Source organism: Malaclemys terrapin, chromosome 7, assembly GCF_027887155.1.
Source record: "Malaclemys terrapin pileata isolate rMalTer1 chromosome 7, rMalTer1.hap1, whole genome shotgun sequence".
NCBI classification, from domain to species: Eukaryota; Metazoa; Chordata; order Testudines; family Emydidae; genus Malaclemys; species Malaclemys terrapin.
In genome coordinates this window covers 98,024,321-98,050,634 of record NC_071511.1, presented here as the reverse complement: position 1 = coordinate 98,050,634, position 26,314 = coordinate 98,024,321, and the positions used below count along the sequence as shown (strand labels likewise).

General features: G+C 39.0%; 1 protein-coding gene across 2 annotated transcripts in view; it reads right to left on the bottom strand.

The window, feature by feature from the left end:
* Nucleotides 1-1,954: 1,954 nt before the first annotated feature.
* The window catches only part of DNTT (DNA nucleotidylexotransferase), a 135,927-nt gene continuing 111,567 nt past the window's right edge, over nucleotides 1,955-26,314 (bottom strand). For both annotated transcript variants that reach the window (XM_054034765.1, XM_054034766.1), the window contains exon 10: nucleotides 1,955-3,715. In XM_054034765.1, coding sequence (XP_053890740.1) covers nucleotides 3,629-3,715 — 87 coding nt within the window. In that variant the 3' untranslated portion in view covers nucleotides 1,955-3,628. The remainder of the gene's footprint in view (nucleotides 3,716-26,314) is intronic.

Below are 26,314 nucleotides of genomic sequence, written 5' to 3'. Positions count from 1 at the left end.
AGCCAGCCCTGCCCACCACTCATGGTGCTGAGCACTCTCAAGTGCTACTGAAATCAATAGGCTCTGAGGGAGTTCATCGCCTTGTTGGATTGGCTTCTATTATTGCAATAAGCATCCTGTTATCGCTAATAACTTTTTTGTTGAATGTTGAAGCAGAGTAACTATAAAGCATTTCAGTTTTCTCCTTGCCATCTCTTTGCAGTCCCTTCCAGTGGAGCAGTGGGCCTACACTTTCTTCTTGCTTGTTCATCCTTTACTAACAGCACATAGAACAGGAGTACTTGTGGCACCTTAGAGACTAGCAAATTTATTTGAGCATAAGCTTTGATGGGCTACAGCCCACTTCATCAGATGCATAGAATGGAACATATAGTGAGGAGATATATATACACATACAGAGAAGGTGAAAAGGTGGGAGTTGTCCTACCAACTCGAAGAGGCTAATTAATTAAGAGAGAAAAAAACCCTTTTGTAGTGATAATCAAGATAGCCCATTACAGACAGTTTGACAAGAGGTGTGAGAAAACTTAACATGGGGAATGTTGACACCCAAACATGGGGAATGTTAAGTATTCTCACACCTCTTGTCAAACTGTCTGTAATGGGCTATCTTGATTATCACTACAAAGGGTTTTTTTTCTCTCTTAATTAATTAGCCTCTTCGAGTTGGTAGGACAACTCCCACCTTTTCACCTTCTCTGTATGTGTATATATATCTTCTCACTATATGTTCCATTCTATGCATCCGATGAAGTGGGCTGTAGCCCATCAAAGCTTATGCTCAAATAAATTTGCTAGTCTCTAAGGTGCCACAAGTACTCCTGTTCTTTTTGTGGATACAGACTAACACAACTGCTACTCTGAAACCTAACAGCACATACTTCATCTTCTGACTTCACCCCCACTTCTCCTACTAGTTGGGCCTAGTCACTGTCTGAGGTCCATTGTAACTCACTTCTTCTGAGCCTCATACTTCTGCCATTGCAACCATTTAATGTATGGTACAACCTTGAATGTTCTAGCTTACTCCCTAATTTATGTTGTCCTGTGTTACAAAAAGGTAGTAATTAGGATAGCTGCTCCTCGTATAGAAGTGTGAATACCAGGTATTACCTTCTTCATATATCTGAAGGCCAGAAGGGACCATCATGATCATCTAGTCTGACTCCTGTATAACTGAAATCAGAGAATCTCACCAAGGAATTAGAACCTCACTTAATAATAGTAATTTTTGTAACTCATGAATTCACTGTGAATTTCAGTTATTTCAGCTTGTCATTTTTTGCAAGAAATATATTCATTTTCCATGTGCCAAATGATAAAAAGTCTCAGAAAAAGGGAACCAAACTGATGCATGTTTTCTTCGATGTTAGGGGAGCTGCAGTATTGCCAACCTCACCATTGGACAATCATGAGTCAGACCCCCAAAAATCATGGAGGTTAAAAAAAATCCTTATGATTTTTAAACCAATAAAATGTGGGGTCTATTTCCCTTCTGGTTTCTGAGCCTTTAAGATCTCTCAGGTCACACGTGTGGCTGACAGCAGGAGCCCCAGTATCCTAGTGTCCCCTTAAGGAGGGGCTCTTGCTGTCAGCCCTTTCAGTTCCAGGGCTGACTGATAACAGGAGCCCCAGCCACTGGGGCTTGCAGCAATTTCTCAGTAAAATTATTAAGCCTGACTCATGATCTCAGGATAGAACTCTCAAATGTCAGGATTTTTTTTTCAGCATGGCTGGGGAAAAAATCCTGACATTTCAGAGTTCTATTGCAAGATCATGACTCTGTTACTCGGGGTTCTTTCAACCCAAAGCTCTTGGTATCTTTTACTCTGTGCAAGGTAGTGTCAGGAAATAAATCAGGGGAGACACGGCCGTCCGACCGATAGATGGCTGGCACAAACAGAACACAAGAGTGCTTTCACTTAAAGCTAAATTTTACTTAGTCTCAAGCATTTACACGCGTCCGCAACAGGTTAGTAAAGCACCCCCAACCCTTGATAATTACCAAAGCTGAGTGTGGCTCTCGAGTGACACAGCGTCAGGCTTCCATTGGCCAAATCTTCCGTCTGCACAAGATGTATCCAGAGAGAGTCCAAAAAGAGTCCAACTACCTCAAACTTTTCCCCCTTATTTATACATTAGTAATAGAATGACATGTCCCTTAAAGAAAACTTTAAGTAACATTAAGTAAGCAGTTTCAATGGTCAAGCGGTTCCTTCTGATTATTGATTAATCAGGTGTGGGTTTTTCCAGAGTTTGCAGCCTTGAGGCCCCAATAAACATTCCTAGGGCACATCCTGCTCTTCTAAAATGCATGTATCAGCAACTTCAACACAATTCTTATCAGGAAGTACGCAGGGTCAAGCTACCCTTTCTGTGGCACCCAAAAGCCCCTCCCCTCCTGCCTTGGTCAAGCTGAGACTGCTGACAAGGCTGCTTTTAGCAATAAGCCATAGTGGTTTCAGACATTTTACTGGTTTGCCGAAATCTCCTCATACAACTCAGGCTTAATTTTACTTAGAAATCACAAGAGTTGGCATGTCTGCTATAACTCCATTTGACATACACTCTCCTCCAGGTGACATAACTGAGAGAAATGCATAGGCAGGCAAGATGGGAGTTACCAGTTGCAAACACTTCTTTATGCAGAAACCAGGATGTTAAATAATTCCTCTGTGGTATGAAGTATGCAGAAATGGCACAATCCTAAAGTATAATTTCTGATTAATTTTGCCCTGAATTAAGAATTGTATTTAGATGAGCAACTGTAGCTTTTATTCTCTTGCACTAGGATTGAAAAATCCCATTTCTATTTAAGTGTCAGCATCATGATGCAAAACAAAATGGAAGGTGCTTCATGTATCAGCATGGTAATGCAGAAAGCAGACTTGTCTGGGAGAAAGCAGACTTGACACCCAAAATTACTTTTCTGCCAGACAATAGGACAGGCAGAAATGAGATGAGTGTTGTCATACTGGAAGATGTTGACAGGTGTTAAGATGGAAGGTGCTAATTGGTGCTATCAAACTTGTTGCTTGATCTATAAACAATTGCAGAGGTACTAATCAGATGGCAGAGGCTCCATGTGTCCACCCTTTTGGTTTTCTGATTTCCCCCCAAAATCAATAGGGTTCAAGCCATTAGTACCTAGAACATTGCCTGAAATGTTGCAATTGAGTGGATGTGGCAGTCAGAAGATAGTGTCTCAGACAGACAAACAGTGAAGAGTAGTTGAGTTGACTGTAAGTCCACCACAAGCTCGGCCAAATGTATATTTACACCCTGACTCGCTGCTGCAATACTTTATAGTTTTATTCCAGTGGTTTTAGTGCAAATTCATCAGCATAAAACTGGAGTAACACTGTGGTCACTCAAGCTCTGACTACTGCACAGCTCAGGAACAGAAGCTTTCAGGGCTTAAATAGGTATTCTTTCTAGGAGCACATAAAACATCAGTATCTATAATGAATTCTAGCTAATATTTTATTCACTGATTTTCTTTATAAAGACACATTTATACTTGTAACATAGATATCTAATTCAGAAAGATACTGCAATGATGAGCACTAATAAAAACAGTAAGATATAGCAAAGCTGTGTACTGATGAAAGAACATGGGCAAATCTTTTTACGCATTCCTTTCCCAGGGTTCAAGGTAATCCAAGCCAAGATGCGCAAAAATTTCTTCCTCGCTTTTGGCTTTGAGAAATATCCTCTGTAAAGGGAGGAGGGGGAAAGGTTAATATGATCATTTTTGATTATTTAAATTAATGTGTTTGCTTTTTGAAACTTAGGCTAGTCATTTTTTGCCTTCTCCACCCTCGCTCCCACCCATAAGCAACTCTTTTTTCCATTACCACATCAATCTGCACAGTGATGACCTCAGAACATGGGAGACGGTAAGCAGAATGATTCCTTATCCTGCAGAAGTGAAGCCAAACTGCTTGTTGCTTTCAACCCCAATGACTAGTTTACATCTTTTTGTACTGAATTACATTTCAAGGCTAACTGCATAAGGATTAGGACTTCATTTTTTAAATGAACGTTAAGGTTTTCCTCCAGGGTCGACTTTCCTAACAAGCTGATCAGTGTCATATATATGAAAATAGCACGAGTCTCAAAAGATATGTTCAAGCCAATTCCACACAGTTACACTAATTATGGGCAAAGCTCAGCATGTCAGAGCTTTCCTAATTCCCATTACTTATACAAAGAAATGGCATGTGCCTGGTAAACTGGGCTGGAAATTTTGTGGGACTAGGCAGCTACAGTTAGAATTTTTCCCCAATAAACTTGTTACAGTAAAATTCACATTTGCTTTCACATATGGGTATTTTATATTGTATTGTAACATGCTGGCACAGAAACCAGGAGTAAGCATTTACTCTTTAAAGAAACAAAACCAGAAAATCTGATGGCTAAGTGGTATGGAAAATATTCCCTTTTAGGAGTTGTGAACGGTTTTCATAACTGTGGTGCAATATCAGTTAAAGATACAAAGCTTGCATTGCAGATGAACATTAAAATATAGTGTGGACCCCATCATTTGGAGGAGTTTGGAAGTAGGACAGGTGTTCAGCGGGTAACCACTATCACCTGGGAGTGCTGTATAGTTCAGATGTGCTTCAACCAGAACCCCAGATCTGAACAACCTCAAACTTTGGGTCCATTAAGAATCCAGGGCCAGAGTCTCTGGTCCACCAAGTTCACTTTGCAGGGGCAAAATGAACTTAACCTGGCTGGAAAAACCTGCAGGAGAATTTCCCCATGTGGGGATATCTCTTGTCAGTGGAAAGCTAAGGGAGGCAGCCAGGGCCGGTGCTTCCATTTAGGCGACCTAGGCGGTTGCCTAGGGCGCCAGGATTTGGGGGGGCGGCATTTTGCCACCCTTGGCGGCAATTCGGCGGCGGGGGGGGTCCTTCCGCGCTCCGGGTCTTCGGTGGCAATTCTGCAGCGGGTCCTTCACTCACTCTGGGAGTGCCGCAGAATTGTCGATGACGACCGGGAGCGCGGAAGGACCCCCGCCTAGGGCGCCAAAAACCCTGGCACCGCTCCTGGAAGCAGCTATGTCAGCACCTGCACCAGCTCCTCCACTGCAGCTGTGCTGCCCAGCATAATGGGGGGGGAAGGGGCACACAGGGGGGTAAGGAGGGAAGACTAGGATCAGATCTGGGGAAGAGAGGGAAGGGTAGGGAGTGTGGAAGAGCAAGATTTCTCCACACCTGGATTCTTTGCTCATAAAAGGTTTGCCACCAGCAGCACAATTTAAAGCTAGGCCTATACAACTTTCAGTCATGCCAGGGCCAGGTAAAACAGAATCAGGGAGCTACAATAGGGTCTCTGTCAGCCCCTTCTTTTCTGGTGCCCAAGCTTTGCTCAGTGGAGAATTGAGTACACAAACTTGAATGTGTTCCATATTTCAGTTGGGTCCTACCTTCAGCATAGATCCAACTGAATCAAAGTCTAAGTGCAACACTTTCATGGTTGGGGTGTTTGAAATTAATATCTGGATCCAATTTTTGCAGCTTGGGCCCATATTTCATTGACACAGATCAGCTTCAACAACCAGGTCAGTCAAACTAGCAACTTTCTTAACAGCTATTTTGCAGGACTACAGAACAGAATGAAAGACAGTTCAATGGTTCTAGAAAGGTTATGAGGGCTAAATCAAATGGCAGAAGTTAGATACTTCAGAATGAAACTATAATCCTTTAAAGTTCCAGTGAACTCAACAGGGGAAAAGATATGTGGTTCCCATTTCACAGTTTCAAAATTATCAACCTACTAACAAGGTATTTATGTAAAGTTCCCCCAATATGCAGTTGAACTCATTCAAGGAACCTAAGTCATTTCTCTTTCAGCAAATTACTGCCACGTTGTGTAATAGTGTATAACATGTATCAGAGGGGTAGCCGTGTTAGTCTGAATCTGTAAAAAGCAACAGAGGGTCCTATGGCACCTTTGAGACTAACAGAAGTATTGGGAGCATAAGCTTTCATGGGTAAGAACCTCACTTCTTCAGATGCAAGAAGTGAGGTTCTTACCCACGAAAGCTTATGCTCCCAATACTTCTGTTAGTCTCAAAGGTGCCACAGGACCCTCTGTTGCTTTTTAGTGTATAACATGTGTAACATTTTTCTGAACTAGAAGCATAAACTCATCTTAATGTTCAAGTATCTAGACATTCTAATTAACACTCATTAGCATTTATTCTCTATTAAATAAATAGCAAGTATTTATTCTGTATTAACTATATATAATTTTGAATATAAAGATATTTTTAGAAACTGTGCATACAATTTTATAGCCAGATCTCTTTAAACCCACTTACCTTTTGTCAGTCTCTACTTCCCTGGTGCAGCCTGCTACACTGGTTCCAACTAGGTATGGGATCTACTTGGTTAAGTCATGCAATCCAATTATTTGGGATTCATATTCCACAGTTTTGTTGCTGGGAATGTTTGTATACCAATTGCACTGCACTACGGGCCTGATCCAAAGCTCATTGAAGACAGTGGCAGCCTTTCCATTAGCTTTACATTTGGCCCTGGTGTAAACAGGTGTAGATCCATTGATTTCAATAATGCTTCTCCCCCAGTTTAGACCTAGTATTATGTATACTGATGGTTCATCATTTGTACATAATGGTAACAAAACTTCACAAGGTATGTAGAATTGTTTCCCTCTTAACATAACTATGTCTGTATGTCTAAGGAGATATCCATTGCAAGCAAGTCATGTTAAAACTCAAGGCAAGGATTTGGTCCACTGGTTCAGAGATTTCTTTTGCTCCTAATGGAATAAGCTTGACAGTCATTTTTGTTTTAATAATAAATAATAATAATAATAATAAGCATGGAGTCCTGATTTTTAATGGGGGTTCGTCCAACCTCCAATTTTTGCATGTGAAGCTTATAGCATATAAAATATCCAAACACTGGCAAGGTGCCCACAGGCACAGAGTTGTAAATCTATTTTCTACAATATAAATGAGCTGCAATTATCATGCATCAATTTTAATTGTAACTTAAAAATTGTATCTGCAATAAAGAGGCTACTTTTCAAACACAAGCCCATTATGTTCCATTACTTTTTAAATGTACTTTAAATCTTATGTTCTGAAATGAGCGAGAGATATACCAAAAAAAAAAAAAAAAAGCCTAATTAAAAAAAGATATTCTTGCCCATATAGGAGGAAATGTAGAAATGCCAGAAAAGACAAAATCTAAGAAGACAACAAAATGAGAACACCCATAAGTATCCCTTAAATCTCCGCCCAATACTATAATGGCACCCCAGATATTTCTTCTCCAGCAAATGATATATTACAACTGAGTTACAAAACATCAGGTGTGCAGCCTTCCAAAACTGCAACACATTTCCAGGCAACAGCACTACTTTCCGGGCTGCTGCAGTACTTCTGGGAATAACATCAAAGACCTAGTGGCACCTACCATCCACTATTATTTGGAATGTGGGAGGATAACCAACTAGGTATTCTATGTGGTAATTGGAGGGACCCACATTTTCCTAAGCCTACTTGTCTCCTCTCTCTCTTTATTGAGTTATTTCTAAAAGGCAGGATTTTGTCACTCACTTGTGGATAATGGAAAAGAGGAAAACATGAATGGATCATGGCATATCTGCAGCACTGTCTCACAGTAGATTAAGATAATCAAATATTAATTTTTACGTAAATGCTGAGTGCGCTGTGTTTTGATTGTTTAATAAAGATTTTCCACAGTTTAACAAACTGCTAAAATCATCCAATTAAAAAAATCAAAAAGCAGGCAAAATAATGATATTTTCCCTCTCCATGTGGGAGGACAGGACTTGGATGATTTTTATTTTTTTTTTTTAACATCCATGAATAATTGCAGAAACCTGAGATGTGTTCTTAAATGTGTGGCCATCTGTTATGGATGGTCTTTAATGGAAGCACTTCATGTCTTCTGGACCTCAAACTACTTGCCATTTCTGTTGCACAATAGAATCGCACTTTTAAGTTTGTTCTCTCACCCTACTTACAGAAATAGCATGTTTATGAGTATTACTCATCTCATTTGCTTGACAGGAATTTTTTAATACAAGAAGTTGATGCTGACAACTGTTCTTAGTCACCACAACCCATGTCTCTAAATGAACCTCTAGTTGGTACCTGCCAACTACTTTAGCTGTCTGAGTGGTATTAATGTAAATCATAACCTATTATGCTGCCTCTTTGACAATCTGTACTGAACTAATACAATGATGCATATTTGATTATTACAATCAGCAATCAACCCTGTTCTTTTCCTTTTTGTTTCTCCCCCTCCCCCTGGGTCTCTTCTCCCCCTCCCCCCACACACACTCCTTTTTGCTCAAAAGAAGTAAATAATGAACTGCCTGTCTTCTTGTGAATTTTTTGCAGTTTTTATCAAAGTTCAAGTTGCATTCCCAATCATCATAATCAATTAAACTTACAAAAAACAATGGGTTGTAGCAGCTGGTATCTCTTGCTTCTTATCCCATCTGATCAATTCCGTTGTTCCAATGAATGGAAGTATTAAAATTGTGGTTGCAAACATGACCATTAACTACACTTAATGCAGATTAATCTGCCTTCCAAATGTTTTCTTGTGTGAATTGCTACTTCTTATTTTTCATTTTGGCATTAATGATCAATAAGATTTTTAATAAATTGTGAAGCACTATTTGATGATTTCCTAATTCTTGATTCCCAAAGTTCAATCAGATGTCATGCTATTTCTATTATTACTTTTTTTTAAACTCATTTAATTCTATGAAACCAGCTAGCCAAAAACATCAATATCTAAATAAGAATTATAGTATTAGTTAAATAAATCATAGTGGGCGTGCTGCTTTTGGGAATGAGAGGCAATTTTTGCAGGGGGTTATATGTATCATTTCAATAACATGAAGAGTTATAAAGCATTCTGGTTCTTTCCAGATCTGTGGCTCACAGACTTCCTTCTCCCATTTTACAGAGAACTTTTGTGTGCAACATTAACCTTTTTTTGTCCAGTCTCTTGACTAGGCCAACACATATACAGACCTACTAGTTCCTCAGCTAGGGTGACCAGACAGCAAATGTGAAAAATCGGGACAGGGATGGGGGTGAGGGGGTAATAGGAGCCTATATAAGAAAAAAGGCCCAAAAATCAAGACTGTCCCTATAAAATCAGGACATCTGGTCACCCTATCCTCAGCATGTAAGGTGCAATTCATCCAATACAATACATGTAGAAGGGTAAGACGGTCCAAAGAAAGCAGAGATTGGTGAAGATCACAATGTGGAAAATATTTTTTATACAAATAGAAAGCAAAGGACTTTCTAAAATATGCAAATTAAAACCAGCCTGTAGATATTGTCTAATAGGTCTAGAGTTTATAAGAAACCCCACAATTTCAGTTATACTAACCTAGTTAAACCCTTTTACAAAACTTGCACTCTTAAAAAGTAACTTATACAAGCATCTAAGGCACAAACATATAGTGTTGTCCTTGAATATCCAGCATGAGATTATGATTCTTTACTTGGCCTTCTATTTCTAATAGGTTGTAGTCATTGCAAAAACACCCTCACCTGTCAACTGTGTTCACTCAGTTAGCATTCAAAATAGACACACATTCACATATGTTCCATGCAAACCTACCAGTACATTTCACTATTATTATAAATAACTTAGAGTAAAAATACTGAATTGAGCAAAAGAGGTAATAGAAAATGTTACATAAGATAAACATCCCTCACTATAGGACTTTACCTCAGACTGTTTCCCACCTCAGAGATTGAGAGATGAGCTTGTATGCCACGACTTAACTCATAAAATACTCACATAGCACTTACAATTTCATAGCACACAACAGACATCATCTAATTAATAAAAGTGGATTTAGTGCTTGCAAAAGATGTCAAAACTAACAGCACTGGAAAGAGAGGTCCTCAGAGTAAGCGCTCTCACACATTCCTCACTTACGTTCCTTAATCCTGAACAGGAGTCATCTGGTGGAAGGATCAGCTGTCCATTTTTTCTGTACCCATTATTTAAATAATTGGCTTATCAGGGGATATTGCTAATTAAGATGATAATGCCATCCATGATGAGGATTAGCCTCTAGTTCCTTAGGAAATAGTAGACTAAGCCCACCATCTTGGTTCACATAGGCCACCAAAAAGCCATCAGTTCTCATTTTAAACTACACATACTGCCCCTCACCACTACCCTTCAATATTACTTGGGAGTCTCATACTTGATCTTGCTCTGGCTTATACAGCCAAGGTCTTTCTCAGAGTGAAGCATCTGGTCCCATACCTCATTTTCCTACCAGTAAGGTAGCATTGGCTGTTTAGCTGCTGCAACTATTAGTCCTGTAAAAATGCAATGGGCACACTATTGGGTTACATTATCCCATGGAACCTATAAAATATGGAGAAGGTGGAGGCAGAATGCCAACTACGATACAAGACCCCTTGAGGCCCTAGGCTTTGAGGCCTATAAAAGATCTGGTTCTCACTGAGCAGATTGTGGAGGAAAAACAGCAAACAAAATATTTTTGAGAACAAATTGCAAAGAAAATATGCAGTGTTTGGCCTAGCATTGACTTTTAGGTGTGCATCAGAGAATGTCATGCATGTACTCATTCCAGTCTTCCCTTTGTATCCCCAAATGCTTGTATATTCTGAAATGAGAAACTCTTGCGTATAGCGTTCTTAGTGATTTTCTCATTTAAACATGATTTACACTCAGTAATTTTCATGTACAAGGTGGTATGTGACATCTTACCTACATTAACTTAATTAGTACACATTTTTCATTCATTTTAAAATTATTAAAAAGTTAAATTTAATTGGCAGTATAATTATTACTATTTTTACAGTATTTTCAATATATTGGAACAACATACTCATACAGCTCCAGCACTACTTGAGTCATCACAGTGGGAGTAAGCAAGACAGTAACAAATGAATAGCTAGAAAAATGTAGATGGACCGCTATTTACAAACCTGGGAGTCTACTGCTCAGTGTGCCTGGAAATGAGCTATTTTCAAACCAGTTTTGTAGGTGTCCCGTTTTCCCTTTGGGTATGTCTACACTATGAAATTAGGTCGATGTTATAGAAGTCGATTTTATACAGTCGATTGCGTATGTCCCCACTAAGCGCATTAAGTCAGCAGAGTGTGTCCTCACTACCATGAAACAACAAAGAGTCTGGTGGCACCTTAAAGACTAACAGATTTATTTGGGCATAAGCTTTCGTGAGTAAAAACCTCACTTCTTCGGATGCATAGAGAAGTGAGGTTTTTACTCACGAAAGCTTATGCCCAAATAAATCTGTTAGTCTTTAAGGTGCCACCAGACTCTTTGTTGTTTCTGTAGATACAGACTAACACGGCTACCCCCTGATACTCACTACCATGGTGAGCATCAACTTACAGAGTGGTGCACTGTGGGTAGCTATCCCACAGTTCCCGCAGTCTCCACCACTCATTGGAATTCTGGGTTAAGCTCCCAATGCCTGATGGGGCAAAAATATTGTCGCGGGTGGTTTTGGATACATGTCGTCAGTCGCCCATCCCTCCGTGAAAGCAACGGCAGACAATCGTTTTGCACCTTTTTTCCTGGGTTATCCGTGCAGATGCCATACCATGGCAAGCATTGAGCCCGCTCAGCTCACCGTCACCGCTGCTGTTGTGAGCAAGTCTACTGTGGGGGCTGCTGTGATCCAAGTATGCAATCATTGATGTTCTGTTATCAAGAGTAGTGACTCTGGGAAATGTGCAGGCCTGTTTAGATTTTAGGTGCATCATATTCCTGTCCTTTGTCGCTGGTGAAGAAGTCCTGCAGCCGTACATTCTAGTCCTGTCGGCGCTGTAACACCCCATAGCGCTTCTGTGGTTGACACATGTAAGAGCTCCAGGGCTCTTGCTCTTTTGCCTTGGCCGAGGTACCTTGCCCTACCAGGACCTGCAAGCATTTTGACACAGAAGCACCTGCAGCAGCTGGCATTGCTACACAGCAGCAGCTCCTTTCCTTCACAGCAGACGTTACCCGTACTTGTCGGACATGTAGGTTGGCCAGGGGTTCTGGGAACGTCTTCCCTGCCTACCTCCTAGCAACATCCAGGGCATGGTGTATGGCTCCACCACCTCCCCTGCAACTCTGCTCTTCTGCTCCCCAGCGATGAGTTCGGGGGATCCAACAGACGCTTCATCATGTCTGTTTGCTCCCCCAACAAATGCTTCATCATGTCCGTTTGCTCCCCCATTAGCCTGAGCATCGCGTCCTGCCTCCACTCTTCATGCTCACTTAATTCTTTCCTGGCCTCTGCCACTGAATGCCTCCATACATTAAGCTGTGTCCTATCAGTGAGGGAGGACCGCATGAGCTCGGAAAACATGTCATCGTGAATGCGTTTTTTTTGCCTTCTAATCTACGATAACCTCAGGGACGGAGATGATAGGGGGAGCGTAGAAACATTCTACGGCCTACGATTCTGGGGGGACTGCATGTTCACCTGTGCTGCTGAATGCTGACCAAACAGGAAATGAAATTAAAAAGCTTCCCAGAACTTTTCCTGTGTACCTGGCTAGTGCATTGGAGTTCAAAGTGCTGTCCAGAGCGGTCACAATGGAGCACTCTGGGATAGCTCCCAGAGGCCAATACCATTGATTTGCATCCACACTACCTCAAATTTGACCCAGCAAGGTCTATTTTAGCGCTACTCCCCTCGTCGGGGAGGAGTACAGAAGTTGATTTTAAGAGCCCTTTAGGTCGACGGAACGGGGTTGGTTGTGCGGATGCAGTCATTTTTAAATCAACCTAATACAGCTAAATTCGACCTAACCCCATAGTGTATACCAGGCCTTTGGGAAAACATGGTCACCCTAAGATATTATAATGCAGCTCAAATGTATCTTGCACAGCAATTTGCACACCCTCTGTCACTTTACTATGGATATATCTTCCAAGATACTATGTCAGTTTAGTCCCTTTACAATTGACCTTGCAGTCTTTGAGATTTGAAACTACTTATCCAGATGTGAAAGGCCAGTGCATTAAATGGCAAGTTACAGGAGTAACACACTGACATCTTCAAAGATCTACAATTTAATCATTAGACCATGATTGATTGGTTAGAGCAAAAGTGCAAGGCTGTCCGGTTATTTGTTCTCTATCTGCCCTCTCTTGTCCAAATAGCATCCTCACCACTGACAGAAATATAAATATCTATAAATTATCTATTCACTCACTGCAATTCTCATTTAAGGGTAGCAGGGCTACATGAACCAAAGCACAGTCATCCGGTGGAATCAATCAAGATGTCCTAATAAAAACTGGAGTCTGGGAATTGGAGTGATTGTAGATTGTTGTCTGAAAACATCAGCTCAGTGTGCAGCGGCAGTCAAAAAAGCTAACAGAATGTTAGGAACCATTAGAAAAGAGAGATAATAGGACAGAAAATATCATAGAGCCACTGTATAAAGTCCATGGTACGCCCACACCTTGAATACTGCATGCAGTTCTGGTCACCCCATCTCAAAAAAAGATATATTAGAAATGGAAAAAGAACAGAGAAGGGCAACAAAAATGATTAGGGAGTATGGAACAGCTTCCATATGAGGAAAGACTAAAAAGACTCGGACTGTTCAGCTTAGAAAAGAGACAACTAATAGCAGATATGATAGAGGTCTATAAAATCATGAATGGTATGGAGGAAGTGAATAAGGAAGTATTATTTACCCCTTTACATAATACAAGAACCAGTCACCCAATGAAATTAACAGGCAGCAGGTTTAAACAAACATAAGGAAGTACTTCTTCACATATCGCACTGTCAACCTGTGGAACCCATTGCCATGGGATGTTGTGAAGGCAAAAGTATAATGGGTTAAAAAAATTAGATACGTTCATGAAGGATAGATCCACCAATGGCTATTAGCCCATGTGGTCAGGGATGCAACCCCATGCTCTTGGCATCCCTAAACCTCTGACTGCCAGAAGCTGGGACTGGACACCAGGGGGCGGATCGCTCAATAATTGCCCTGTTCTGTTCATTCCCTCTGAAGCATGTGGCACCGTACACTGTCATAAGACAGGATACTGGGCTAAATGGACCATTGGTCTGACCCAGTATGGCCATTCTTATGTTCTTATGACTATGGATGCAGAAAAACAAGTGGAGCATTATTATTATACTAATCAAATGGAAACCTAAGTAATTGCCAAGGATAAACAATACCAAAGGCTAACAAGAGAGCTGAAATGGCCAGTTTCCTACAATCATAGTCTAACTGGCAAAATAATATACTTAACTCACTTTGGCACTTACCAAATTAAGCATTCAAATGTGAGATGTATTTGCTGTAGAAAGAATCACAGTAAAATAAATAACTTGTTAGGGCACCAGCTTATTTCTCATCTGAATGTTTCTTTTTTACTTTTGAAATACATTAGGATGTAAGATCAAACTTTCCAGTCAGAAAAAAAAAAATCAAAAAAACCCCCCAAAACAGACTTTGAAGGTCCCAGTCAAACTGTATGAAGTCTGATTGGCAGGCATTTCTGACCTGACCAAATGTTCATTGTAACTGGCAAGTACTCATAGGCTGAAGTTTTTTTTTCAGGTAGGTAAGATGAACTAAGGGAAATATGGTAAATGAGAAACATAAGTACCGTGGATGCAGTATCGATATTATAAATAATATTGATAGTGTTTAACTGACTTCAGTGGCCTCTGCCAACTAAGCCATCTTCACCAAGACTACTGATGAAACACACTGGTGAGTGTAGATTACACTAACATTCTAGGACTCTGAGGAGACATTTTCAATTAAATCAGCCTTTTACAAAAGGCTTCCCTTTTTCTCCAAAATACGGCATTTTCCTAAAATCATTCTGGTCCCAGGATGAAGATTTCTCCATCTCAAATTTTCCCCTTGTTGCATCTCTTTCTATTTCCTGTTGGTTTCCATTTGCCCCTTCCCCACCCTCATCCTAGTATCTCCTTTCCTCCCCTGCCTTCGGAGAGTCTCTCATTTCCTGGATCCCATTATTTCTATCTTGCTATCTCTCCAGCCCTTCCACAGCTCTTCTTCTTTCTCCTCTGCAAGGCTCATATTATATATATATATATATATATATATCCCTTTCAGTGTTGCAGTTGGTTTTATTTCCAAATTAAAATGTACTTAGATACATTTGTATTAGTAGAGAAAGAGTCATCTACCTTCCCAATAAAGATCTTTCACTTGCTCGTGCGTTCATCTATGTTAATGTGCAAACACTCTTGATGAGCTAAAGCACTGAACAGTGTAGAAGGGCTGATGATTTTTGCACAAGATAAAATTTCTTTTCTTTCACTTATGCTTAAAAAAAATCATCCCGATGAAAGATTAACTTGATACTTGAACAGTGTGTGCAAACCTCAGACTGCACCTATGAATTCTTTACTTGCTTTGGAGATTTTTAAAAACATATTTAATTGTATAATTACTTTCAGACCCACACCCCTGTGTATCACCTCAAAGGAATTCAGATATTCGTCTAAAAAATATTCTATTTTATTGCAGGAAAAATATTTGGAAAACACTTTGTCTTCAAGGACTTCAGTGCTTTTTGTTATGTTCTGTTATAGCTTTTCTAGTATTTTTTAAAAATTGCTGCAGCTCTCTTCAGCGTACCCAGTAATTATACTTTACCAGAGTAGGGTTATGGCAACAACAAAGTGGCTGTCTCAGACCACTTAACATCTGTAAAAATCTGTATATCAATAATGGACACAAGAAAGTAAGCTTCAGCAGGTGCAAGAGTCACCATTATCAGTGTACTTATCTGAAAGAACAGAGAAGACAGCCACTGTCAACGTTTTTCTAAAAGGTAACTGCAGTTCATAGATTTTTTTGCTTGATGTATTGTTATTAAATGTAATATGTGACATTAGCCTAAAGCAATTTCTTCTAACCCACAAAAGATTGAGAAAGAAAGAAATAAACAGTCTCTCAAAAGCCTGAACTTAGTCCCTTTTTCATTTATCAGACTTTCAAGGAAGAGAGAGTATTGGGCTTACATATCAAATTCTGCAAAAACACAGATGAGATTTGCTGGAGGGTAAAAGTTAAAAACAGACACTTTTTGATTATCTTAGCAGTTAACAAAATTGGGTGAAAAGTTTCACATATAAAATTAAACCAGCATCCTTTTGGCCCCCTTTGTGGGGGGAAAAATCATTTGAGGGTTCCATTTTGCTGAGAGGATTTTTGCCTACCAGAAATTAGAAACAGTTCTTGGGTACAAACCTATTATCTGTGTGTGTGCACGCACACCAGTTATACTAATGCAATTCCGGTTATTTCATATTTTGAGAGCCAAATGAATGTTCCCATGATTGACAATATACAAATCCACTAGGCAGAGAGAAATAGAGTACAGTAAAAACAATATGCCACAGAGCAATGAAAAATGCTCTCTCATGTAGAAGCTATGTTTTGGGAGCTGGAAGGCAAAAGATCTTGATTTCTGTGTCTTTCTTTTTGGAGAAAGAATCACAAATGGAGCACGATGAAGGATGGCTTCAAGAACAACAGTGAGAATGGAACTGTTATAATAATTTAGTTGTCTACCATGGACAACACTGTAGCAAGGGATATAGAAGAGGAGGTCGGACAAGAAAATAAGAAAGTTTGTACATGCATTTGGCTTTACAAAACGGTAGATCAGGGGTAGTCAATTATTTTTTTGCCAAGGTCCAAATTTCTTGGTCAAGGTATAGTCAAGGTCCAGACTCCAGGGAAGTAAATAAAAACAAAACAACAAGTAGTAAATAAAAAGATTTTGTGGTCTATTCAAAAGCATCTGGTGGTCCAGATTTGGCCCATGGTCTGCCTGTTGACTACCCCTTGCTTGGAACAACTGAATAAAAAAATATGACATTTTCAACATTCCTTGCTTTAAACTATATATGAATATTTTTTAATTCCTGTTCCAATTTTTTTAAAGAAAATACAATCAGGCTGGTTTTCTAGTCATACAAACTTGTTCAGCCTAAAAAATTACAGCAAAAAAGAAAAAAAAATGACCCACGAGATAAGGTATCAATACTTGCCATTGTGTCCAGTGGTGAAAAAATTCCCAGAAGAGATGCAGATAAAAACAAACTGTGAAAACTACATGACATGATGTAATCACAGATTGTTGTACTCCTTGTAAACACTTGTCAAAGGGAAGCCAAAAATTACACTGCCACCCATGTTTTGTCATTGCAAAATAATTAAAAACCAATTAACTGGGAAAAATGTGAAAGCCTTTTTCTTTAGACTGCAGTGAACTGCATGGCCTTTTTGTGAACCCTAGCAAACAAGCCTCCTGAAAGCCTGTAAGCAGACTTCTGCTGTTCACCTCGGAGGTCTGTTCTGCATCACAAGCCCCCATTAGGCTCACAACCAAGAGCAAGCACGAAAACCATTAACCACTGAGGTGACAGAAAAGTCAACCTCTGGCAAGAACAGTGTTCCTTCAAAAAAAAAGGTAATGTTCCAAGCCATACCAATGCATAGAGCTGACTAGGAGGTTTTAGATATGAGGAGGCAAGCACTACTGTCATACAGATTAACTCTGAAGGAGTACCTGAGAGAGAAAAGGAAGGGTGGAGAAAACATATGTTCAATATCTGCTGCACACACTTCCCAGAGAAGGGTCACTTGGAATAGAGGCAATCAGGCTATCTGGACTGAGTGAGAAAACATTAACCAAAGTCCACAGCACAAATAATTGGACATTCCATTTATTGACATTCAAGTTTTATGAGTTTCAAAATAGCACTTTGAAATGATTATTTTCTTGTTCACTATTGATTTCAATTAAACTTATCCTAGACTCAGGAGCCTGGGGAACTTGGGTCCCCCAAAGCACTTACGAAAAAATAACACTAATGAAAAGTTCAAAAAGGGAGAATGTTAGTAAGAGAACACAATAGGAAAAAATTTGGACTGAGGAGGGCAATACTGGGGGACAGATTAAATATAAACTCATAGTACACAGCTGTGGCAAAAAAAGTAAACTATATGTAACTATATGCCCATAGACATAGCCCAGCAAAGCAATCATAGAGAGGTAGTGATTTTTCTATATACAGTGGATTTTAATATACTGGGAACAATTATTGGCCTCTAGTGTGTTGCTATGTCATTTCACAAGCAAGTGAAACACAGATAATGAGCTGGGAAGGTAAGACTAAAGAAAGTAGAGAAGATAACTTAACTTCAAAATGTTTAGAGGGTCAGTTAGATGCTTCCCAACTCCTTGGCTCAGCTATCTATAAGACCAGACTAGAATCTCATGAAGCTGGACATTCACAGCATTTTAGCATGTCTATCTCGGCTTCCAGCTAAAATCAAGAAATGAAGGAGTGCACACAATAAATGATAGGGAGGGAAGTGGAGGAAACTTCTTCACATGTCAGGAAGGGTTCTGTTACAGATTGGACAGAAGATGCACATTCTATCTGATTGTCAAGTATCAGAGGGGTAGCCGTGTTAGTCTGTATCCACAAAGTCCAGTCTTTAAGGTGCCACCGGACTCCTCGTTGATTCTATCTGATTGGGTTCATTAGCCCTAGAAGAAAGGGTTATAAGCATGGTTCAACTCTGCAAGGTGACTCTCTAAAAATAGCATTGTGGGGTTGTAAGCTTATTGTGTATCAATCTCTTCCAGCTCCAATATGCTCACTTTACAAGACGTTTTTTCTCCTACTTCCCAGACCTGAAGAAGTGCTCTGTGTAAGCCCCAACACTAGTCTCTATCTCCAACAGAAGTTGGTCCAATAAAAGACATTACCTCACCTCGTCTCTCTATTATCCTGGGACCAACACAGTTACAGCAACACTGCATACATCCCTACAAAGTCATTCTGGGATCCAAAAGTCAAGCTGAGTTTTGCTTCTTGCATGTCATCACCAGTAATATCCTGCAGACTAAACAGTGCCCTTGCTGACACCTGTGAATTGTTAACTAAGCCATGAGCTGCATCTGTGCAGCAGCTCTGAAGGTTCTAACCTACATAGCTTAAAGAAACCACATGAGAGCAATGTATGAAAACTGTAAAATACTGGAAAGTAAATGATATCAAGAAGGGGAAGACTATGTTGATCAAACATGCATCTCAGCAAATTTATATTTTCTTAACCCAAAGGGCAGTACATTTGGATAAGAATAAGGATACATTCCTGATGGTATTATTATGAACATTTGTTTATGGCTCCCTCATGTGTAACTGAAGAGCTTAGAGAGGAACTGAGCCTCTCTGGAGCACATTCTTTTCACTGCTTCCCTGGATATGAAGCTTCATGCTGCCTTCTACTTAAACCAGAGCCTATCAAGCATAATTTGAACCCTAGACTATAATGCTCTTTGAGGCAGAGACTGGGATTTCATTTTATGTTAAGGGGCTAGGCACCTGTACAAACCTTAAATAATAATATACTGAAGAGGGGTCTAATCCTGCCATCCATAATCAGATAACATTCCCACTGACTTCTATGGCAGGTTTTGGTCATAGAATCATATGGTTGGTCATGATGACCTACAAAGTTCCTTTTTGTCTATGACTCCATTTTCGTCCAGAAGATGGATGTGAGATCTCCTCTAGCTCTACTGTTCAGATATCCTTAGAGTTGAAGGTTGAACTTTGGAAACATGACTCATGTAACCAGCTACCATCTCTCTTTTTACTTTTAAGGTATTGTAGTTTTGTGGTAAAAAACAATCAAGTCAGAGCTCCAACAAAGTTAAGTTTGACACAGTTTTACTTTAGTTGCAAATGACATACAATTAGGTAAAGCAATTATAGAAAAGTGCCTTCCAACTTACCATGAAGTGTAAGTTTTAACAGCACTTTCTTCAAGTCATTATTGTTGTTCTAAAATGGTGGTTAAAGCTTTGTAACAATTGGCTAAATCCTCCTCTTCATGTGTGACTGTAACAAATACCTTCATAATCAGAACCTTCTTCAGCAAACTAAATGACTCATTCCTTTATCAAATCATAGCAATACCAGAAAAAAGACTAGGAATTAAAAATCAAGCTCAGTAAAATGATTATCAATGAAAACTAGACACAATGCTGTCATTCATAGTAAATATCAGTTAATTTTATGCAGCAATTATCTCCCATGGTAGAAAAACTGGAATGGAAAGCAAATCTCTCTAAGAACTAGAGTTGGTTGGGAACTTTTCAAATATATATATATTCATCAAAAATGTCGATTTGTCTGAACCAAATCTTTTCACAGAAACACACAGTTTTCAGAAAAACTTCAGTCAGGAAGGTTTTTCAGATCCAGAATGGACGATTTGATCAAAACCAGAGACCCACCCCAGAATAGCCAATAGCCCAATGGCTAGAGCACTCACCCGGGTTCTGGGAAAGACTGCTTCAAGTCCTTGGTTTGTATTAGGCAGAGCAGGTTTCCCACATCCCAAGCGAGTGCTCTAACTGCTGGACTATTAAACCATTCTGAAATATTTATCTTGCCCTCTCATTTTTTCATGAAAAATTTCAGAAGGTGTCAGTTTTGTTCTGCCCTGGAATGAAAACAAATATGGAAAGCTCAAAATGTTTTATGAAACATTAATTCTGGTTTTCTGGCCAGCCCTACTAAGGACCTGAGTTTGCCATCCTTACTCACCCTGAGTAGTACAATACCGTACTCCACTAATAGTTAGTGAGATTACCTTCACTAAGATATTACTTAGTGAGAAAAATGTGCCAAGATCAGGCCCTAAACAATTATTAAATGTAAGTTTCCATTAATAAACATCTTTAATTCTGAATCTTGCATACCTTTAGGAATAATGAGGCCATCATGAGTACAATTCCATGATAATTATAGACTATCACAGTACTAATTGTGTTATGTGAAGTATTTCATTAAGTGCAATAGTAATATCCCACAGCACTGTGCATGTGCTGTGCATTCTCTCTTTGATAATATCATAACAACCTTCATTGGCAACTCATCAGAAGTGCCTTTGACATTATGTTATGCTAGGAATGTAAATTTCATGTTTAACTGATATTTTTGTAGTAATATTCACACCACTGTGCCCGCTTAAATAAGAACTAATCTATTTCTAATCTAGCTACAAATAAGATGACAAATAAGTCAGAGGGGAAAAATGACTCTTTGAAATGACATTATAACAAACCATGATTGAAAAAGCAGTATTGCAAGCATTACCCATTGACTCAATGCCCACAGGCAAAATCATGCATAATGGTATTGATGCAAAATACTGCAGTGGAAGTTATTCTCATAATTCTAGGCATGAATAAATTTTGAAAGTCAGAAAAGCCAGTATGATAAATTCTCATTTCATTCTACCATTGGACATGTCCTCTATTCTTAATCAGAAACACTACAGCTGAAAGTTTTTGTCCAGGGCTATAGTAACAGATTTGTTAGTATTATATCTCTGAATAATCACAGGAAGTAGTTTCACTGTGTAAAATAGATTAATTATGCGAATATTGGAACGTTACTGTATCTTAAAACCCAGATTAACAAAACATCTGCAGGCCTAAGGTATCAACTCTCCTCCCCTTCATATGTGCGCACACAGTACATATTATTTGTGCCTACATATAATACTACACCTCTACCCTGATATAACGCTGTCCTTGGGAGCCAAAATTTTTTTACCGCATTATAGGTGAAACCACGTTATATCGAACTTGCTTTCATCCGCTGGAACGTGCAGCCCTGCCCCCCTCCACCCCCCCATCCCCCCAGAGCACTGCTTTACCACGTTATATCCAAATTCGTGTTATATCGGGTCGCGTTATATCAGGGTAGAGGTGTATGTACTTGTAGTGAAGGAGATATAAAGACTGAATACCAGTTTAAAAGACTGTTGAACACTCTTGGCATTTAACATTTTGAAAAATAATATACCAAGAGTAAATTAATACTATCCATGGAATGTGCATGAAATTTTGTTTGAAAACAATCAACTGTTATGTATTAAATAAAAAAAATCCTGCATAAAATCAAATATTGATGCCATATATAAGGCTAGTTTTAACATAAAGAACAAAAATTAATGTCTACCTCTTAGTCCTTTCATAATTAAAAACCCTGTATGACAAATGCAGAAAGCCAATTATGAATTAGCACCTGGAGGAGGAGAAGGAGAACTTTTCAAAGTTTCATTTGTGGGCATACAAAGGGGAAGGGGAACTTGCAAATTCCCAGCGGACACCCCACGGGTAAGTTTTAGCATGTTCAATAAGGAACTGTTGTACAGGAGGAATACACTTTCCATTAAAAATATCAGGACTTGCGCACTTACATCCCCATATAGTTCTCTGACAATCTATTCTTTGTCACAAAGGCACTGAAATTTATTATTAAGGATTAGTTGGTCTTTCAATTTAGTTTTATTCTTGTTTTGCCTGAAGAACATAATATTTACAGTAGCCCTCCTTTGTCAAATACTGCTAGGCTAACCTGTTCTGTTTGTTTTAATAAAGTCTCATCTGAATGACTAACAACAGAAAGGTATGTGGAGGTCTGGATTTTATGCAATATAGCCTTGCTCGGTTTATATTATTATACATTTAAGTAATCATTCAAATTATCAAGTAATAATTGAAGTGAGGCACCACAAAATTAGCACTAGAAGTTAGCATTAGTAAAGAAAAATAGTCAAAATGTTTGGGATGAGCAGATATTTGCACAACTTGAAAGCCATTTCCTTTCAGTATTAACCCAGGATTCATTGTGCCATTCAGAAAATACACCAAGCAAAGGAGACCAGGGTTAGGTTGCACATTTGTATTTTGTGTTGGACATGCAGTCAGTTGTTTGTTATAAAGGGCTAAATGCCTAAAATACTATTTACACAATAACTTGATTAGTTTTGTATGTAATTGGATTTACAAATTGGCTTTATAAATGTGACTCATCACATGTGATTTACTTGACATTTAAACTAACAAGAGAACATTGTTTAAATGGCACTTATGTGGAAGAAAATGCATGATCTTTTTTTAACTGTCAGGAAGAAAAACTCAGATTATTTTAGTTCTTAATTTCTAAAACACACCAGGTGCAAAGAAAAATTAATCCCCGGAGTCACATGTGTAATTGCTACTTTGCCAAAAGAGATAAAAGAATTGGAAGCATTTAGTAAATGAAAGTATGTGCATCTGTTTACAATGATTCAGTGTTCAATTGTAGCAATGACTATGTGAACAACACTGATCACATTGGAAATCAGTCTAAACTCTGGATCTTTATGTTTACTTTATCTTTAATCCAGTCATTATTGCCAACATCTAAAGCAAACTTTGCAGCTGTAGCATGTTTAATTCATCAGGATGCTCTCCAGGCTGACTGTCTCACTGTTATATCCTCATAATTTTAACATAGCATCTGCCAACATAAGACTAACATCCAGTTTTTAAAGAATCTGTTTAACTCTGCAAGTAAACTACTGCAGACATTCCCTATAATAAAAGATGGCATGAAATAAACATTCTCAGATGCTGCACCAAGAAAACTGACTTTAAAATATAGTTTAACATTATAGCTAAACACACATATGAATGCTGTAGATATTTATGTAATAAAATGAATATATAATAGCAGCATAAACATCTTTCTTCTGAGTGTATGATTAAGGTTACTTGGTATCTTGCCAAAGAACAAGTATAGCTAATGTATCCTGTGTTTTCCGGAAATACAGGGATACTATGGCATCAATTTAATCTCTTTTTTTTTTTTAAACTATACAACCTGCTCAATATTCCCAAATCATTCAGACTGGCAATTCTTTTCCTAACACTGAGCTAAACTGTCCTCTAAGTTACACACTGCATCTCCCTTGGAAGCTTCCCAAAGGTCTCCTTAATTTTCCCCAAATGTAGTGACAGGCAGATATATTGAAAAAGGAAAGAAGAGATTTGGGATGAAATCCTGGCCCCAGTTGAAATCAATGGCAAAACTCCTATTGACTTCAAATGGGGCAGTATTTTACCCTACTAAACATAAACCCAGAGGGAAAAAATATCTTCTCACCCACTTTGTCTCAAGTAATCATGACATCCAAAGGGGAAAAAAATGCAGGAGGAGGAGAAAAGCAGAAAAGGGGAAATATTTGCACTGGGAATTTGAACATAAGAACATAAGAATGGCCATACTGGGTCAGACCAAAGGTCAATCCAGCCCAGTAGCCTGTCTACCGACAGTGGCTAATGCCAGGTGCCCCAGAGGGAGTGAACCTAAGAGGTAATAATCAAGTGATCTCTCTCCTGCCAGCCATCTCCACACTCTGACAAACAGAGGCTAGGGACACCATTCTTTACCCATCCTGGCTAATAGCCATTAATGGACTTAACCTCCATGAATTTATCTAGTTCTCTTTTAAACCATGTTATAGTCCTAGATGTCACAACCTCCTCAGGCAAGGAGTTCCACGGGTTGACTGTGCACTGTGTGAAGAAGAACTTCCTTTTATTTGTTTTAAACCTGCTGCCAATTAATTTCATTTGGTGGCCCTTAGTTCTTATATTATGGGAACAAGTAAATAACTTTTCCTTATTCACTTTCTCCACACCACTCATGATTTTATATACCTCTATCATATCCCCTCCTTAATCTCCTCTTTTCCAAGCAGAAAAGTCCTAGCCTCTTTAATTTCTCTTCATATGGGACCCATTCCAAACCCCTAATCATTTTAGTTGCCCTTTTCTGAACTTTTTCTAATGCCAGTATATCTTTTTTGAGATGAGGAGACCACATCTGTACACAGTATTCAAGATGTGGGCGTACCATGAATTTATATAAGGGCAATAAGATATTCTCTGTCTTATTCGCTATCCCCTTTTTAATTATTCCTAACATCCTGTTTGCTTTTTTGACTGCCGCCACACATTACATGGACATCTTCAGAGAACTATCCATGATGACTCCAAGATCTCTTTCCTGATTAGTTGTAGCTAAATTAGCCCCCATCACATTTTATGTATAGTTGGGGTTATTTTTTCCAATGTGCACTACTTTACATTTATCCACATTAAATTTCATTTGCCATTTTGTTGCCCAATCACTTAGTTTTGTGAGATCTTTTTGAAGTTCTTCACAGTCTGCTTTGGTCTTAACTATCTTGAACAGTTGAGTATCATCTGCAAGCTTTGCCACCACACTGTTTACCCCTTTCTCCAGATCATTTATGAATAAGTTGAATAGGATTGGTCCTAGGACTGACCCTTGGAAAACACCACTAGTTACCTCTCTCCATTCTGAAAATTTACCATTAATTCCTACCCTTTGTTCCCTGTCTTTTAACCAGTTCTCAATCCATGAAAGGATCTTCCCTCTTATCCCATGGCAACTTAATTTATGTAAGATCCTTTGGTGAGGGACCTTGTCAAAGGCTTTCTGGAAATCTAAGTACACTATGTCCACTGGATCCCCCTTGTCCACATGTTTGTTGACCCCTTCAAAGAACTCTAATAGATTAGTAAGACATTATTTCCCTTTACAGAAACCATGTTGACCTTTGCCCAACAATTTATGTTCTTCTATGTGTCTGACAATTTTATTCTTTACTATTGTTTCAACTAATTTGCCCGGTACTGACGTTAGACTTACTGGTCTGTAATTGCCAGGATCACCTCTAGAGCCCTTTTTAAATATTGTCGTTACATTAGCTATCTTCCAGTTATTGGGTACAGAAGCCGATTTAAAGGACAGGTTACAAACCATAGTTAATCGTTCCGCAATTTCACATTTGAGTTCTTTCAGAACTCTTGGGTGAATGCCATCTGGTCCCAGTGTCTTGTTACTGTTAAGTTTATCAATTAATTCCAAAACCTCATCTAGTGACACTTCAATCTGTGACAATTCCTCATATTTGTCACCTACAAACGTCGGCTCAGTTTGGGAATCTCCCTAACATCCTCAGCTGTGAAGACTGAAGCAAAGAATTCATTTAGTTTCTCTGCAATGACTTTATCATCTTTAAGCGCTCCTTTTGTATCTCGATCGTCCAGGGGCCCTCTGGTTGTTTAGCAGGCTTCCTGCTTCTGATGTACTTAAACATTTTGTTATTACTTTTTGAGTTTTTAGCTAGCTGTCCTTCAAACTCCTTTTTGGCATTTCTTACTACATTTTTACACTTAATTTGGCAGTGTTTATGCTCCTTTCTATTTACCTCACTAGGATTTGACTTCCACTTTTTAAAAGATGCCTTTTTATCGCTCACTGCTTCTTTTACATGGTTGTTAAGCCACGGTGGCTCTTTTTTTAGTTC